General features: G+C 41.5%; 1 protein-coding gene across 1 annotated transcript; it reads left to right on the top strand.

The window, feature by feature from the left end:
• Positions 1-452: 452 nt before the first annotated feature.
• Positions 453-16971, top strand: hgfac (HGF activator). The gene is made up of 14 exons (XM_080451255.1): positions 453-787; positions 937-1000; positions 1676-1769; positions 4294-4367; positions 4516-4659; positions 4946-5077; positions 7994-8104; positions 9943-10117; positions 11004-11107; positions 12838-13093; positions 14754-14893; positions 15334-15474; positions 16020-16162; positions 16666-16971. Exons 1-14 carry the CDS (start codon positions 710-712, stop codon positions 16837-16839), a joined length of 1830 nt encoding a protein of 609 aa, XP_080307381.1. The 5' UTR covers positions 453-709; the 3' UTR covers positions 16840-16971.
• The last annotated feature ends 186 nt before the right edge of the window (positions 16972-17157 follow it).

Genomic DNA, 17157 nt, shown 5'->3' with positions numbered 1-17157 from the left:
TATTATGCTTTCTGCTTTGGCAATGTAAACGTATGTTTTCTCATGCCAATAAAGCCCTTTGAATTGAATTGAATGGGGAATAGCCGGAAGACTCGCCCCAAAACACGCTCGCCCCCAGCGGTTCTTGTATCCTTGTATTAGTTTGACCGAGGTTAAGTTTAGGAATACATTTAGGGTTAGGGCTAGGCATAGTTTTACTGACGTTAAGTTTAGGAATAAGGTTGGGCTTTGGTACCGTTTTACTGAGGTTACGTTTAGGAATAAGGTTAGTTTTAGCCAGGGCCAGGCATAGTTTACTGAGGTTACGTTACGTTTGGGAATACCAGGTGGCGACCGTTCCGAGAGCGCCGGATTTGCCCCGGGGCGACTGTGTTTTGGGGCGAGTGTTTTTGATCCACTCTCAAGAGCATGCATGTTGAACGTAGGCGGCTGGGAGGGTAACCCGTTAAAGAAGAGACATCATCATCATCATCCAGGATAGAGGATGCATTAGATAGACAAATCAAGTCCAATGACGCAACAACAGGTTTACTCAATACACTTAGAAATCGCGATCAGGGACGGGATAATACTTGCAGGTTTATTCCCCAAGTTTTCTTCTATGACCAAAGGCGGGCTGAGTAGTCTGAAGCTTACAGATATAACGTGACACGGACACCGTGCGTAAAGGAAAGGATCGAGCGCTTATGAGTTTGCTCATAATAATATCATGGATCACTCAAGGCAGAATCACACCATGGCATACGTTCTGTTACTTTTAATTCCTTGCGTTTTTAGTGTACGGACGGTAAGTGAATCTTTTTAAACATTAGTATAATTGCTAGTCTTGGATTACTTACATGATTTATTATAGCCCTCACTTTGCATGCCCTAAAACTTTGCTGAACTTTGCGAAACACTGCGAAATAATTGTTTTTCCCCCCCCCTTGATTTCAGCGAATAATAGTCCCTGGATACGAAACGGTGACCACTAGAAATTCTGACACGGACAGCAAGAAAGGTAATTAATCAGCAAAGAATAAAATACTTGGGTAATTTATATGGCTTATCTTAACATTGAGCCTACACCAACTCTCTGTTAATAATACTTTTGGCGATGCAGCAATGCAGTGCATAAGTTTATGATTGTTTATGCTGGCCTGTATCCATACCCCCCTTTCATAACAGAGCAACTATTTGGCTGTCTAGAGAAGGCCATAAGTGGGAGATTTATTCTCTCCTATCTAAGGCCTCCATTGTGAATAGAGAATAATTATGTGCAAGTCTCCAGATTTGGTGACAAAATGAAAGGATTCTTTGTCTCTTGAGGCTTGTGGTGGAGACACCTGCTTTCTCATAAGATGTTTTGAGGGGTTGGACAGTTACACATTCTTGTCTTGAGTTTACATCAGCTTTAATGTCAGGTGTAGGCTAAAGAAGAGGGTGGATACATCTTTTTCTTCTTTTTTTTGGTGCTAGCTCCATCATTTGTTTTCAGGAAAGGGAAGACAAATAGAGATAGAAACAAGAGTGGGGTGAGAAATATATTTGAATTATTTAACCTTCAAGTTATGTTACCAATTAGAAGGTTTATGTCAAAATGTTCAGACTTTTTCAGTTTAAAAAGTGAGCTGTTTCAGGGGAGCGAGACGGTCATAGACTAGAAAGTATAAACTTGTCTTTACTCTCCCTATAGTGCTTACTCTCAGAGGCAGCGAATGTACGTTCCCATTTCGTCAGGGTGGAAGCATTCATCATCATTGCATCACCACTGGATCCTCAGCACCTTGGTGAGTCCCTGGGTGACTCTTGTTACCTGCCCATCACTCTCCTACACAGTCACTGTTTTGGTTACATAAACACACACAGCCACTGCCCATACAGTACACAGATGCAGCATTGCTACATACTTGTTTTAGTCAAAGAGACAACTTTTGTGGGCACAAATGGCCTATAGGTTTCTCTATCTCTCTCTCAGTCGCACGCACGCACACGCACACGCACACGCACACACACACACACACACACACACACACACACACACACACACACACACACACACACACACACACACACACAATGTGTCACATTGTGTAAGTACCTGAGCTTTACTCTCCCTCTCCACTTGCATCTATAGATTTTGGGGGGGGGGACACCTTGGGTTAGCACGTACCATGCAAAGGTATACCACTCGACTGTTGTCTGTATGATGAGACCACAAGATGGTCTAATTGGAATTTTTGTGGGAAAAACATCTCTATTTTCTGTTTTATATTGAGACACAAAGCAGGAATACAATTGAGGGATGCTGAATCAACATCCAACTGGGCGGGCAGTTACACCTAATTACAGCACTCGCTCCTGAGGGATTTGTTCTGGAGTGTAATCAGGAAACATAATGCAATCGTTAACAAGATAAATGGGCTAATTGACTTGCGCAAATTGCTCATTGCTAAATTACTTGCATGCCTAGTGTCCATTTGCCTGTTAACCACTTAAACCCTATATACTTTGTTGGGGTCTATACTAGCCCCCCCTCCTTTTTTCGCTCAATGCCAAATCTCTTTGCCGAAAATAGCTGATCTGCTGTTTTCGTCCAATTTTCACCCCAGAATAGGGACGCTAGGGTTCGTGTGGTTATAGAGTAGAATGTCATGCTACAGGGCATGCTCTCTTTTTTACATGCTGCATGATAAATCGTTTATCTTTTGCGCCTATAAATGGCTGTCATTCTAAGCAGTCAGGTAAGTTGGTGTAGGCTAAATATTAAGATAACTTTTGCAAACACAAATTGCACTGAACCCTGATTGTTGTCATTAGAAGTTGTTTGTGTGTGTGTGTGTGTGTGTGTGTGGGGGGGGGGGGGGGTGTAAACAAAACCACTAACAGTTTTGACAAGGAGTGCCACAGATTATGTCATCATTCTCTGGAGTTGTGACATAGATTATGACAGGAAGGGTGGGTCTTTTTTTACACAGTCACCCAGAAGCAAACCGCAATGCGCTGAAGTTGCACTATGTGTTTGTTGTGGGAGATGATTTGTGTGGTTGTGCTTGCATGAGTGTGTGTCTGATGATCATGACCTCACAGATTTATCAGACCCTCCGATAATTGCACCATCATGTTGGTCTGATAAGTGATGCGGAGGTTCTGTGGGGTAACTTGGTGCTTTCTGAATGACTGGATGGTGCGTGGGGGGAGATAAGAAATGAGTCATCCATATTAGTTGGTGTACATTGGTAGATGTTTGAAAAGTACGTTCTCGTAATGAAACTGGCTACAAATGATGCAGTGCTTATAAGAACAGAAGCTGTATCTATTTATTGTCGTTACACAGTAAAATATGTTGATTTAACTTTGTAACGGTCCATTAGGACAGCGGTTCCCAGCCTTTTCTGGATCAGGGCCCTCTAGAATTTTCAGAGCATCTAATGATCCATCAATCGATTGTGTTCTGGCTTAGGTCAATGGCACTGACGTAGTATACTTTAAGTTCCTATTTAGCTGTATCACAATGAAAACTCACTTTTTAGGACTTTCAAGAAAAAATATCATCACTTGTTTTTTTATATTAATGCTATATTATCATTAAAATCTGTGTTTTGCCAATTATTTGGGGACCCACTTGCAATATTCTCATGGCCCACAGGTTGAGAACCACTGCATTAGAGATCACCACTCGGATTTGACTGTGCACATGCATGTATAAGGGTTCTTTGTGATCTGTGCCTGCAGTATTATTTGTTTGTCGCGTGAATTGAACTCAGTAAATTGGTTCCATATTGCACTAAACTTTAAACCACTTAAACCCTACCTACCTACATACTTACTTGACTGGGGTCCAGCAGGGCTCTATACTAGGTCCACTAGTATTTCCCTCTACACTAAATCTGTTATTTGGTGTAGTATAAAATAGAATGTTTGCCCCCAGAATAGGAACGCTAGTTTTTTTTTGATTGATTGAATACTTTATTAGTCAGAAATACTAATAACAGCACAGAGGTACAGTAAGACATTAAGGCTAAAAGGATACGACAAAAAAGTCCTGGGGACTTGTTTCCATTGTGGGTTCATGTGGTTAAAAGCATTAGGGTGCAGTCACACCGAACCTTAATCCTGCCTATGCGGGCGGATTCTGCCAATGCTTTTCAATGGGAACGGAGCGTTTTTTACCCGAAGTCCTCGAATGGCAACAAACCGCTCAGTTCCCATTGAAGAGCATTGGCAGAATCCGCCCGCGTGGGCAGAATCAAAGTTCGGCGTGACTCAGTGACTGCACCATTACTGAATGTTTCTGTTTCCTGTGTTGTATAGGTGCTCTCTCACGCACAATTTTGACCGGGACTTGCAGTGGGGATACTGTGCATCTGAAGTTTCTCAACCAACTGGTAGGTTTTTTATTTCTTTTTTTCTGAAATGGTCACAAAATGTAATTTGAAAGAATAATATATTTTGTTTAAATTCTCATTGATCGATTTTTTTCTTCTTCTTTTTAAAACTTAATTTACATTTTAATTCTGAATTCATTTGTTTCAGTTTTTGTCCATACATCTAGACGGATCACAGATCCATGCCAGGTGAACCCATGCCAAAACGGTGGCATCTGCACGCTGGTTCCCCACAAACAGTCATTTGAGTGCTCCTGTCCTGAGAGCCTCACTGGGAGACTGTGTGAACAGAGTAGGTAGCTTAAATGGCCTTTTCTTCCCCACCTATTCTTCATGACATGACAGGTTTTATCTTTAAAAAAAAAGAAGTCCCGCAGTAGCTGAGACAAGTCAACAGTCGGCTATGAGTCAGTAACAAATGGGTTTGACTTGCCGTTCATTGGAGCTATCGTGTATGTTGGATAGTTTTCAGAACAGAAATCAGCCATAATAGTGAAATCGTCATGCAGTGTGATGCTCTATTGACCTGTTCCTTTTCCTCACATTTCAAAGAATTGCTCCTGTGCATGTCTTTTCAGATAAGTGCTACGAAACCATACACCTGCGCTATTATGACATCGGAGAGTCCTGGGGAAGGATTCATCTCCGTAATGTGGAACAGTGCACGTGTGTGGCAGGGGAAACCAAGTGTGAGAAAGTCCGCTACACAGGTGAGACTTGGCTTTTTCAGCCATTGTCGTGCCGCTCCCTCTACGCCTGTGTTTCCTCTTGTTGTCTTTTGTTAATAAAAGTGAGTGAAACTCGATGAGGCGTTCTATGGACATAACTTTAAAGCTGCAAGCTTCCAAAAACCTTTGAGATGAGCTTAACTTTCAAGACACTTGTGTTAACCCATTAAGGCATATTCTGCAAAGGCCTTCTAAATCAGTTGTTCTCACACTTTGAAGATTTTTAAAAAATGTAAAAAAATAGCAGAGCTAATAGCAGAGCAAGCTCGCAGCGTGGCACAAAGTGACGCGCTGTGAGCTTGTAGATCTGCTACTTTCTGAAAACTACTGTTCTAAACCACTGTTCTAAATCCTAAGAGTTTTCTGAAAAACTTATGTTGCTAGTATATATAGCTAAAATCTAAAATGACACATTATGCTTTCCCGGTTTAATGGGTTAAGTAAAAAATAAACGTCTGTTGAAGTAAAAAGTTCTGTTCTGCAGTAAATTTTTAAGTGCATCTCTACAGGCTACTTTAAATGACGGGGTTCGTTTATCAGATTGAATGGACTCCAAATACAATAAAACCGGCTTTCTTATAACATACACTAAAAAGCGCTTCCTGCAAGACTGAACACAGACTATCATGGACTGCTTTATTGTCTTTTTCATGACACCTCTGGGAACATGAGTATCGGGTCTCTTCCTAAACCCTATGAACCTCTTCCTTTTCTGCCCAACATACTGACTAAAGGCCCCAGGGATCAGGCTCGGGCTGAGCACCTCCGAAGCAGCGGGTATCAAAGAAAGTCCTGCCCACACTTTGATCAAGTCTCCTTAGCTACAAGAGAGTAACGTTGCCGTGAAAAAAGAAAAGACAGATGATATGACTCACCGTGACTCAGGAATGGTGTTTGGGACACACCTCAGTGGTCCTTCAAGTGCTTTCATCTCAATAGGGGGATGTTCACGGGTTATTTGGAAAATTCCCTGGCAAAAGAAAAAGAAAAGAAAAAGGGTAGTAGTCAGGTACGTTTCATGCTCCTTGGTCTGCCATGGTATTCACTTGCTTGACTTAAATGGAAGTTAAGCAGGCTAAGCAAATATCTTCTGTTACTGTGTATCTCAGCATGTGACAACAGAATGTTGAAAAGTGTACAAATGTATACTAAAGTAAGTACAATCAAAGAAAAGTTTCAGCACTACAGAGTCCAGAATAATAGAAGGAGTTTTAGGAACCTAGTGGTAACTTTTCAACATGATTCTTTTCATAACCGGAACATACAGGTCAACAGAAAACAAAATAGCATAGGAACATAGTTACATAGTAAAAAAAATCTGGTGTCAAAATCTGCAAATTTCCACTTTAAGGGCGCGCCCCCACCAAGAGTTGGCTGGCTGCTGTTTGCAGAATCTGCCAATGCATTGTCAATGCAAATGCGTTGATTCACGCAAGAGCAGATTTTTCCGCCTCTCGCGCAGACCTTGCGTTTATCTGCTCTCCGCGACTAAGCATAAAACTGCTGGAGGCAGGCGCTGATTTTCTCCCTCTGTCCAATCGGGTGAGTCGAAGGCGGACCGGACCGTCTCAAGACTCAGGAAGCAACATGGTGCTCAAGGCAGCAGGCGTAGGCTCCTGAAAGTGAGTGACAGGCGCGACACTCCCGTTTTTTAGAATCCGCTGGCTGCAAAAAACTGTGGCCGCGCACAACCTGCGTTTATCAGCGGCCAGCCAACTCTTGGTGGGGGCGCGCCCTAAGGGCGCGCTCCCAACGCACTTTTATTTTACCTCTGGGGCGGAATCTGCCAATGCTTTGTCAATGCAAATGCGTGGATTCCTGGTCTTGCGGATTTTTTCCAAGAATCCACGCATTTGCATTGACAAAGCATTGGCAGATTCTGCCCCAGAGGTAAAATAAAAGTGCGGTGGGAGCGCGCCCTAACCACAGTTAAAACCTTATATTTCGCTGACCGCGGCTCTCCAGCGGCCTATACTTGGTCCCCTCCATTTTTCACTCTACACACCAAATCTCTTCACTGAAAAAAGGCGAGCTACAAGCTCACAACACGTCACATTCACGTGTAGATCACTCACAAGCTTGAAGATCTGCTGCTTTCTGAGAATGTTTGCCAATTTTCACAGAAAGTTTGCCTATTATGACATGACCAGAATAGGAACGCTATAGGGTTCATGTGGTTAACACATTGGAATACGGCCATTGTAAAGTATGTAAAGTGATAACTTTATTGAGCTTGTCCCTTAATCCCAGAAGCATCTCAGAGGGTGTGGTGACTCTGGCTCATGCAGGCTGGTGTCAGTTTCTTTACTGTTACGGTCTATGGCTCTTAAATGCGCTAATGAGATCTTTGATCTACTCACTGTTGTCTGACAAGAAGATTGATAACAGTTGCTGTGTTCAGTCTGTGTTGGCAGTATTTAGTACACATTGCAATATGTATTGACTATCAGTGGTTACTTTATACTCTCATCGTTCATTTTTCCCTCTACAGTAAATGTCTTTACAGCGTATCGCGATGTGAGCTTTTAGATCTGCTATTATTGCCGAACGTTCGCCCCCAGAACAGGGATGCTAGGGTTCATGTCTTTAAACAGCTAACGATGGATGAAGCAGGTTGACTACAAACCAACGCTGTCGGGGAGAAACCTTGTTGTATGTTTCAACTAATTTATTTATGCTGTTTTGTAAATGAATGCCCTACTTTGTCGTACAAGTCACGTAAACCTCACAATGCGCCGCAAAGCAACGCGTTGTGAACCTGTAGATCGGCTTTTTTTTGCCCATTTCTGAAAAACGTTGAAAGTGAAAGTGTGTCTGTGCCTTCTATAAATATTGAACCAATGAAAAGTATTAACAAGAGCTTGTGACTGAAGTTTTTTGCTGATGCTGTGTCTGCAGTGTGCCGGGTGAACCCCTGTGAGAATGAAGGGACGTGTCGAATGATCACCGCCACTGGGGAGGAGGTGTGTAACTGCAGGCCCGGCTACACTGGACCGCACTGTAGCTTCGGTGAGTCCAAGGCAGGGGCGATGACACCACACAGAACCAGTCAGAACCAGAATCAGTTTTGTTCGTCACATCCCAGTTTTATTACAGGTGTAAAGCAGTGGGTGGAATTTATCAGATGCAGGTGTGTACATGTCAGACAACCCTGGAAAATATACATTTACGGGAGGTCAAGGGGGGGTATGTTGCTGCACGGCCAGGTACCCAAGTGGTGAAACACGTCATTCATTATCATTATTATTATAAAATTGTTAGATCTACATGCTCATTTATAGATAGACCAGACAGACAGACAGACAGACAGACAGACAGACAGACAGACAGACAGACAGACAGACAGACAGACAGACAGACAGACAGACAGACAGACAGACAGACAGACAGACAGACCAGCTACAACCATGATAAATAGGGCTTAAGTAAGTGGTTAAGCTGAACTTCATAACTGTAATATTGTTAAATATTGATGCTAGCTTGACGCGGCTTGCATTTTACTCACCTCAATGCAAGCACTTAAAGAGTCTTTCATTGTGGGATGGTGATACGATTTGTTTTAATAACTGTAGGTGTACGTTTATTAGCATTTTCTCTGCTGTTCTAGCCCCTGCGCCTTGAATTTAGATTTCCCCAGGCGTATGGGCAGGCGGGTAGATCTGTGATTGGCTACGCAAGACTAGCACTGCAGTGTAAGCTACTATCTATTGGTCATTATGACATGTCTGCTGCGTAAGCTGTTTTTCTAGCTAAGTGTCATTAATTAAACATCAAATCATCAGATGTGTATTAGTACCGAGGAGAGGACACACCTTCATGATTCATAATCTAAATTTACTTTGTCTACTCTACACCCTCGTAGTGTGTGCGTGTATGTGTGTTAAGGAGGTTCAATTAATTAAAGCCGTTGACAGCATGACTGAGCACCTTTTAACTACCCACGCACCCATTATAACCACAGTTGTTATTGTAAGTGGATGTGAGTACAGTAGATGTTTGGCAGACTTGCATGGACTAATTCCAATGTGTTGAAAAGTACAGGATGATCACAGTGCTACCAGGCAGGTTGTTTATGCTTCTGTGGATCAAAACATATATATATATTTTTTAAATATAAATAATATATAGATAGATACCTTTATTGATCCTGTGGGAGAATCACAATAATTCCTGTGTGTGTGTGTGTGTGTGTGTGTGAGACGGTGTACTTGTTTTACTATACTTGTACGGGACAAATGTCCCCACAAGTATGGTAGAATAGACAGTGTGAGGTAAATTTTCCTGGTCCTCACAAGGGGTTGTAGTTGTTTAATGGTTAAATTGCTTACAATTAGGAAAATATTCATATTTTCTACTGAGGTTAGGGTTAGGATTAAGCATTTAGTTGTCATATTTAGGGGGGTTAGGGTTGGAGTTATGCCTGATTTACACTTACATCCTCGCAGGTATCACGCACTGAAAATAGACAATCTACAAGCTCAAGACACTGTGCACTGTTCCACGTTGTGAGCTAGTTTTGTTGCATGAAACCTCTTAGGTATAGCTTGCATTTATAAAATTGCCATCCTAAAATTGTAATTGTAATGTCCCAACAAGTATAGAAATATAAATGTAGGTGCCAAAATCCTAAACTAAAAAAAAATCCAAAAAAGGTGAAAACTCAATCAAACAAAACCGGTAAGAAAAATGTTTCTAGTCTATTCTCAGAGCTGTCTTTTCCACTTGTACCGATAAAAGTCACTGTGACCCTGGCTCCTTATATACAGAACTATAATCACACCTCTGCCTAATCAAAGCAGCTGTTCTAAATCCCTTTCCCTGTGTGTGTGTGATATGCATGTGTCCAGAGTCTGAGGCGAGGTGCTATAACAAAAGAGGGAGAGGCTATCGGGGGTTGGTGGGCACCACAGTGTCGGGCGCACGCTGCCTGCCATGGAACTCAGACCTGCTGCATGATGAGCTCCATGTGGGCACGGTGGTTGCTGCCCCGCTCCGGGGTCTGGGAGAACACGCCTACTGCAGGTGTGTGAGTTCAGGGGCTTTACCACTTAACCCATTAAGACCTGAGGCCGATTCTACGAATGCCATCTAAATCAGTAGTTCTCACACTTTCAAGATTTTTTAAAAATGTTCCAAAATAGCAGATTTGTATATCTGCTATTTTTTAATAGCAAACGCAAAAATCTAAAAATTACACAGATGCTTTCCCTGTTTGAATGGGTTAAACCCTACATAATTTGTCGTACGTCGAATCGCGATAGCCGATCTACAAGCTCACAACGCAGCATGTTTTGAGCTTGTAGATCTTCTATTTTAGCCGAAAGTTCGTCCCCAGAATAGGGACACTGAAGTTTATGTGGTTCATGACATGCCAAAAATAATGTATACTTCTTCGCACATAGTAAAAAGTCAAAACGATGCGACGAAAAACTGTAAATAAGTAATTTCCAGCCAGTGCCACTGTCGTGCGACAAAATATAAATTCATTTTTATTGCTCCGTAGCTGCTAGAAAGCTTTGATTAATAAAGACAAATGGCAACGTGGAAAAGGTCAATTCATTTTAACAATTTGATTAGGTATATTTATTGTTGTTAATTTACCCCAGATAACAATCATTTCGACCTCACTGGAGACTTCAAACCTAACTCTTAACCTAATGAAATCACAGATTTTGTAATTGGATTGAGGTCATAGGCTATTAAACACAACACGCTGTGCAGTAAACTGTGGTGCAATACCTTAAACACAACGTCCACTGTGTGTGCGTGTGCGTGTGCGTGTGCGTGTGCGTGTGCGTGTGCATGTGCGTGTGTCTGTGTCTGTGTCTGTGTCTGTGTCTGTGTCTGTGTCTGTGTCTGTGTCTGTGTCTGTGTCTGTGTGTCTGTGTGTCTGTATGTGTGTGTGCAGAAACCCAGATGGGGACAGGACAGGGCCCTGGTGCTACACCCTACATCAGGGCGCCATCTCCTGGGAGAACTGTGACATCGAGCCCTGTGTGATGTTGAGTGTGTGTGAGTAAGGGACACATGAATAGAATATTATTTTAAACATGATTACGTTATATTAACTATCATGTAAATATGCTTCTATACAAGGAGCTGGTCACAAAGTTAATAATATCTCAGTAAATCTTTTTTCTCTAGTTAAAATAGACATAATGGGTAAAAGTAAACTGTTATTATTCTTATTCCAGTTTCATCACTGTTAAAAACTAAATATATGTATATATATATATATATATATATATATATATATATATATATATATATATATATATATATATATATATATATATACACACACACACTGTATATAGTGATGTCATGTAGGTTTTATCAAGCCTGTTTATTGGACATACCAAATGTTTATGACTATGATCAGTTGTTTATAGAATGTACTCCATTCCTCTGTGGTTATATCTGACACATTAATGATCACATTGATTGATGAATTGTACCTTTGCTGAACATGCTCACTGTACACATGGGAGTTTACTCAATTATCCAATGAGTTTGCTTCAAATTATAGAGCTCACAAGCCTATGTTTAGCGAAGATTTTCTTTTTTCTTTCTTTCTTTTGTACCTTATCAATGACAGCATATTCATTAGTCTGTCTTCTCTTTGGCCTGGCCTGTGCAGTCTTCACTGTTGGGCAACCACCAGGTGATTATCATCCTCATCCTCATCCTTTCTATTTTATAGTGTATTCAGATCCCCATTAGCTGCCAGCTTATTTATACCTCCATGGCTCGATGGCTGCCACTTGGCAACAGCTACTCTTTCTGGGCTCTGTTGAGTGAGCAGGAACAAGCCATGACACATGAAATTATGCTTTGAAACCCTCATGGAACAGCTTTAACTAACGCCTGTTTGCCAGTGATAGTGATATACACACACTGACGGTCGGCTCAGTTCACATTTTCCACAGTGGAAATAAATAAAATAAAATAAATCAGTTCGTCCCAAATACATACACTACTCGCATGCTTCAGACAGCTCTCATGCATTATGTACTGTATCCGTAGCAGTCATGTGGGAATAAACACCATACGGAACTACTCCATAAGTGTTGTGAATGATTCACTATCCACTGAAAGGGACTTAATTAGAAATCCAGAATGGAGGGGAGAATACAACAATCATTTATTGAATCACTTTGAGTTGCACCACTCTGAAAAGTTTAATTCAGTGACATAGTAGCTAGCTCTGTGGCAGAAGCTAGGCGAGGTAAGGGAACTTAGGAATGACTCATCCTGAATCAACATGTCACGTCAAGTGGTACCACATTTTTATGTGTTGTGAGTCAGGCCATTTGGTGCAGTTGCCCTAATGTCATGAAGAAACAGGCATGTATAGAACCCCAACAGCTCTGCCCATCTGTTATGCCATCAGCATTATGATTAGCAGCAGGAATGTGACGTGTATAACCGTGTGTCCTACTGTGTTCATCCTATAGAATAGCTGCTGTTTTCTGCCTTTTACAGGGAGAAATGGTCCAGCTGTAAAATCCAAAATGATAAGAAGAGGTATTTAGGATCATGGGGGACTGTAGTGGTGTAGTTGATCTGTCTGTAGGCCCAGACAGATAGCTCTAATGGTAGTTAGAGCTACCATTAGAACTAGTTCTAATGGTAGTTTGTGGCATATTCTATCTATCTATCTAGTCCCTCATTGAATTCAATGCCGCATAAATTCATTAATTTTAAATAACAATATAGCCTCCTCTTGTTTTCTCACACAGCATCTTCTCGTAGAATAACACCACTCAACGTTCTCCCTGGCATCAAAAAACCTAACAAGCCAGCCAAAAAGCCTGTGTGTGGGAAGAGGCACAAAAAGAGACTATCGATTGCCAGGGGTCGTATCTTAGGCGGCAACACAGCTCTACCTGGCACTCACCCTTGGATGGCCGCCATTTACATCGGAAAAGATTTCTGTGCCGGCACCCTGATTTCCTCATGCTGGGTTGTCTCCGCTGGACACTGCTTCTTCCGCAGGTACCGTACTATACTGTAAAGAGATGGATACAAAGATATATCAACGTGCATGCAAGACAATGAAGAATTAAACCATGAAGAAATATTGATGAGGACCCTGTTCAATAAACACTAGACCAAACAGAGGCCCAACAGACAGAGCGTTAGACACCAGGGGGTAGATGGTAGTTTCTCTTATTAGTGACAGAAAGTCGAATTGCATATAATTTATACAACAAATGGGTAGCTTTAACTCAAGGACCTGCATGCATTGGTCATTAACGATGTGATAGAAAAATGCAAAAACACAGTCACAGCTTATGTCTATAGTACATGTTATAAATATTGCAAATATATTAAATTGCTTATTGGAAGACTATCAGTATAGTATCTTGAGAATGTTACTGACCAGAAAATTGGTGCTTCTAGATACCCTTACCTAATGATGGGTCAGATAGAGAACATTACATTGAATCATGAAGGTATGAGCAAATCTGTGGATAGTCTAGAATAGATCAAAAAGAGCTGATTACGTAACCCCCCTCCCCTCATTTTGTCACCGTTGCTCTCTTCGGAGAGATACTGATTTTCTTTTGGTAATGGCATTTCATTATTTAACTTACATTATGTTTCCTTTTTTGGGCCAGATTTTTGAATTAAATAAACACATAGTGGTGAGGTGTAACATTATTACTCTCATCTCTCTAACCTGTTGTGGTTTTTGGCATTTGAAGAAGTGGGTGGAACTTGACCAGCACATGATTTACAGACTTGACATTGACCCTTCATAAACACAGTTTTATGAACATGCTATGTTTAGACAAACCATCCAGTCCAGAGAAACCCCAACACATAACCTTACCCACAAAACATCTGACATACGGGCCTATATGCACTCTACGCATGAGTACATCTTCTTCCTGAAAACTCTTCATCAAAAAGTAATTTAGTCATTTATACTTTTTATACTAGAGCTGCCTTTCCTCAGCTCTAGTTCATATAGAGAAACTAACCTAGTAAAATTATTTTTAAGCGCTAACATTGTGGCCAATACAATTGATTCAGAATGTTGTGTTCTGATGTAAAAGATTGTTGAATACAAAATGTTGGGGGTATTTCTTAGTCAGCAAGGATCCTTCTTTAGGTCCACCAAAGCATTTTTTCCCGGCTGAAAACCCGTCCGAACGGCCAGAGTATATTTCAACTCTTTGCAACCAGATAAAAACGGCAGACCTGAGCGTGTAGCGCAGAATAGACGCTCAGTGCCTCGTCACACTGCTGCAGTTTCCAGCATAGCGCAAAAACGCCCGAAGCGATTCAAAACATATGCTGCTCAGGAAAAACGCCTTGGTGGATGGGGCCTTGTTAGAATGTTTTCTTCCATTCCAGGTGAAAGTGAAGATGTGCGCACTGCATTGACTAATTCATATTTCTATGACAATGATTCCCCAACCTGTGGGCTGCGGCAAGGGTATTGCAAGGCCCCTCAAATAATTGGCAAAACGTTAGTTTTCAATTATAATAAAACATTCATATTAAAAACATTAATGTAAAGAATGCCTCAGAGGTGATAAATGTTCTGCCATGGGGACACAGTACATCCATACAGTACCCAGAGGTTGTTTTATGAGAATTCCAGACTCACTGTACCAGGAATAAAGAATGGTATGTCTTTCCACAGCCCGCTGAAGCATAAGATCCGTGTGGTCTTTGGCCAGCAGAACTTCAATGTCACAGGTCCTAATACCAGGACCTTCGGTGTCGAAACGTACATCTTCCCAAAGCGATTCTCTGTGTTTAACCCAACGCTACATGACATTGGTAAGAACAACACTCACACACACACACACACACACACACACACACACACACACACACACACACACACACACACACACACACACACACACACACACACACACACACACACACACACACACACACCAGTGATTCATGTACCAGTGCACCCCCCCCCCGCACAGACACACAACCTCACTCGATATGCTAGTCTGCGTGCACAGCTGTGTTCTAATGAACAGCTGTGTCCATGTGTTCCTCCACACACACACACACACACACACACACACACACACACACACACACACACACACACACACACACACACACACACACACACACACACACACACACAGGCATTATTAAACCTCCCACAGAGAATTTAGTGAATGCCAGGATTCCTCTCTAGACAGATTTTATAATTTCTTTGTTTCATAACTGTATGTTTTATGTCCAAACTACAGTTCTGGTCAAACTGAAGAAACAGGATGGCCGCTGTGTGAGGAAAACACCGTTTATTCGTCCCATTTGTCTCCCAGACAAAGAAATGAGGTTCCCTGATGGCCATTGCTGTTCTATCACTGGCTGGGGACATATGTACGAGAGTAAGTGATAATTAAAACGTCACACATATCCGTCAATGGGGCATTATTATGACAACAGAACACTTAACTCATGTAATCGCATTGGCTACACATTTGCTGCTCTATGTAAACATTGAGGCATTCAAGACATGCTGTCGTAAGCTGTGTGTCGGTCTAAATGACCTGAATACAGTGTCATTCTATTGTCTCATGCATATACTGTAATAAATGGTACTCATTTCGAGGGATGCATGTGCACTAGGGGTGGGACGATATGGGTATCTCACGATACGATATATGTGGCGATATTAGGCCCTCGATAACAATAATATCACGATATTCGATATATTGCGATATCATGATATATTGCATGACATTTTACCAACGATATATCACGATAGTCCTTGTATTCAATTCATAAACACATAAAATAGCACCAAACAGTTCAAAATCATCATTACACAAATACAGAGTCGGAAAAACAACGTATCACAGACGGAAAAAAACAAATCGCGATATCGATATATCGTCCCACCCCTAATGTGCACCATATTGTTGTTTCACAGAGGCAAAGGAATACTCTAGCCTGCAAGAGGCCGGGGTAAGACTGGTTCCCCATGACTCTTGCACGAAACCAGAGGTTTATGGAGGCCATGTCACCTCCGACATGATCTGTGCTGGGACCAATCACTGTGTAGATGCATGCCAGGTGAGGAAAGACTCTTTAACCGCATGACCCCTACCATCCCTATTCTGGGCATGTCATAATAGGTGAATATTCTGAGAAAATAGGTGATCAAGCCGACAACACATTGCAATGTGACATGTTGTGGGCTTGTATATTGGCTATTTTTGACAAAGAGTTTTGGTGCAGAGGGAAAATGGAGGGGACCAAGTATAGACCCAGAGACCCCGCCACTGAAGTATAATAGGGTTGGTGAGGTCTCAGTGTTTATGTCAACAAGGTCTGTTACTTACGGTTCATATACTGCAGTGTACAAAATCACGTCGCCTTTCCCTCACAATTAGCTGTGTTTATGTGTTGTGATATTAATGAGTCAGTTTCTGAGTGTTTTCTGCGGTTTGGTGTCTAACATCATGTCTCAGTACATGATTCAGCATCCATTTCTTGTTTTCATCTGTTCAATCATGTTTGCGTAATGCATGTGGTATTCATGGTGCTTGTGTTTGTGTATGTTTTTCCCCCCACAGGGGGACTCTGGGGGCCCACTGGCCTGTGCAAGGGATGATGTCAGCTTCCTCTATGGGATCATAAGCTGGGGGGAGGGCTGCGGCCGCTCTGGGAAACCTGGTGTCTACACTAAAGTTGTCAACTATATAGACTGGATCAATTCAGTTGTCAAACGCAAACGCAAGACTTTGTGAATGGACGTAAACTTTAATATATGGGATATTATTTGTATTTATCTGTGCTGTGTAATGTTGTGCCTTTTGAAGAAACATTTTTTTATTTACTGTGAAATATTTTATAACTGAATAAAACTTGACTGTATATAACTTGAGCGTCTTATGCAAGTGGGGTTGATTTCTCTTTACTGTTGCATGGACTTATACATAGCAGAATATCTGCATACTGACCTTTGGTTAATTCATCATTTACACATATTAGCCACCATTGACAGTCTAATAAATAATAATAATAAAAATAATAACAACAACAACAACAACAACAATAAATATTAA

Source organism: Gymnoscopelus braueri (assembly GCF_963280865.1).
Source record: "Gymnoscopelus braueri genome assembly, chromosome: 15".
Classification (NCBI taxonomy): Eukaryota; Metazoa; Chordata; class Actinopteri; order Myctophiformes; family Myctophidae; genus Gymnoscopelus; species Gymnoscopelus braueri.
The sequence above is the reverse complement of the archived record's forward strand: the minus strand, read 5'-3'. Positions and strand labels throughout refer to the sequence as shown.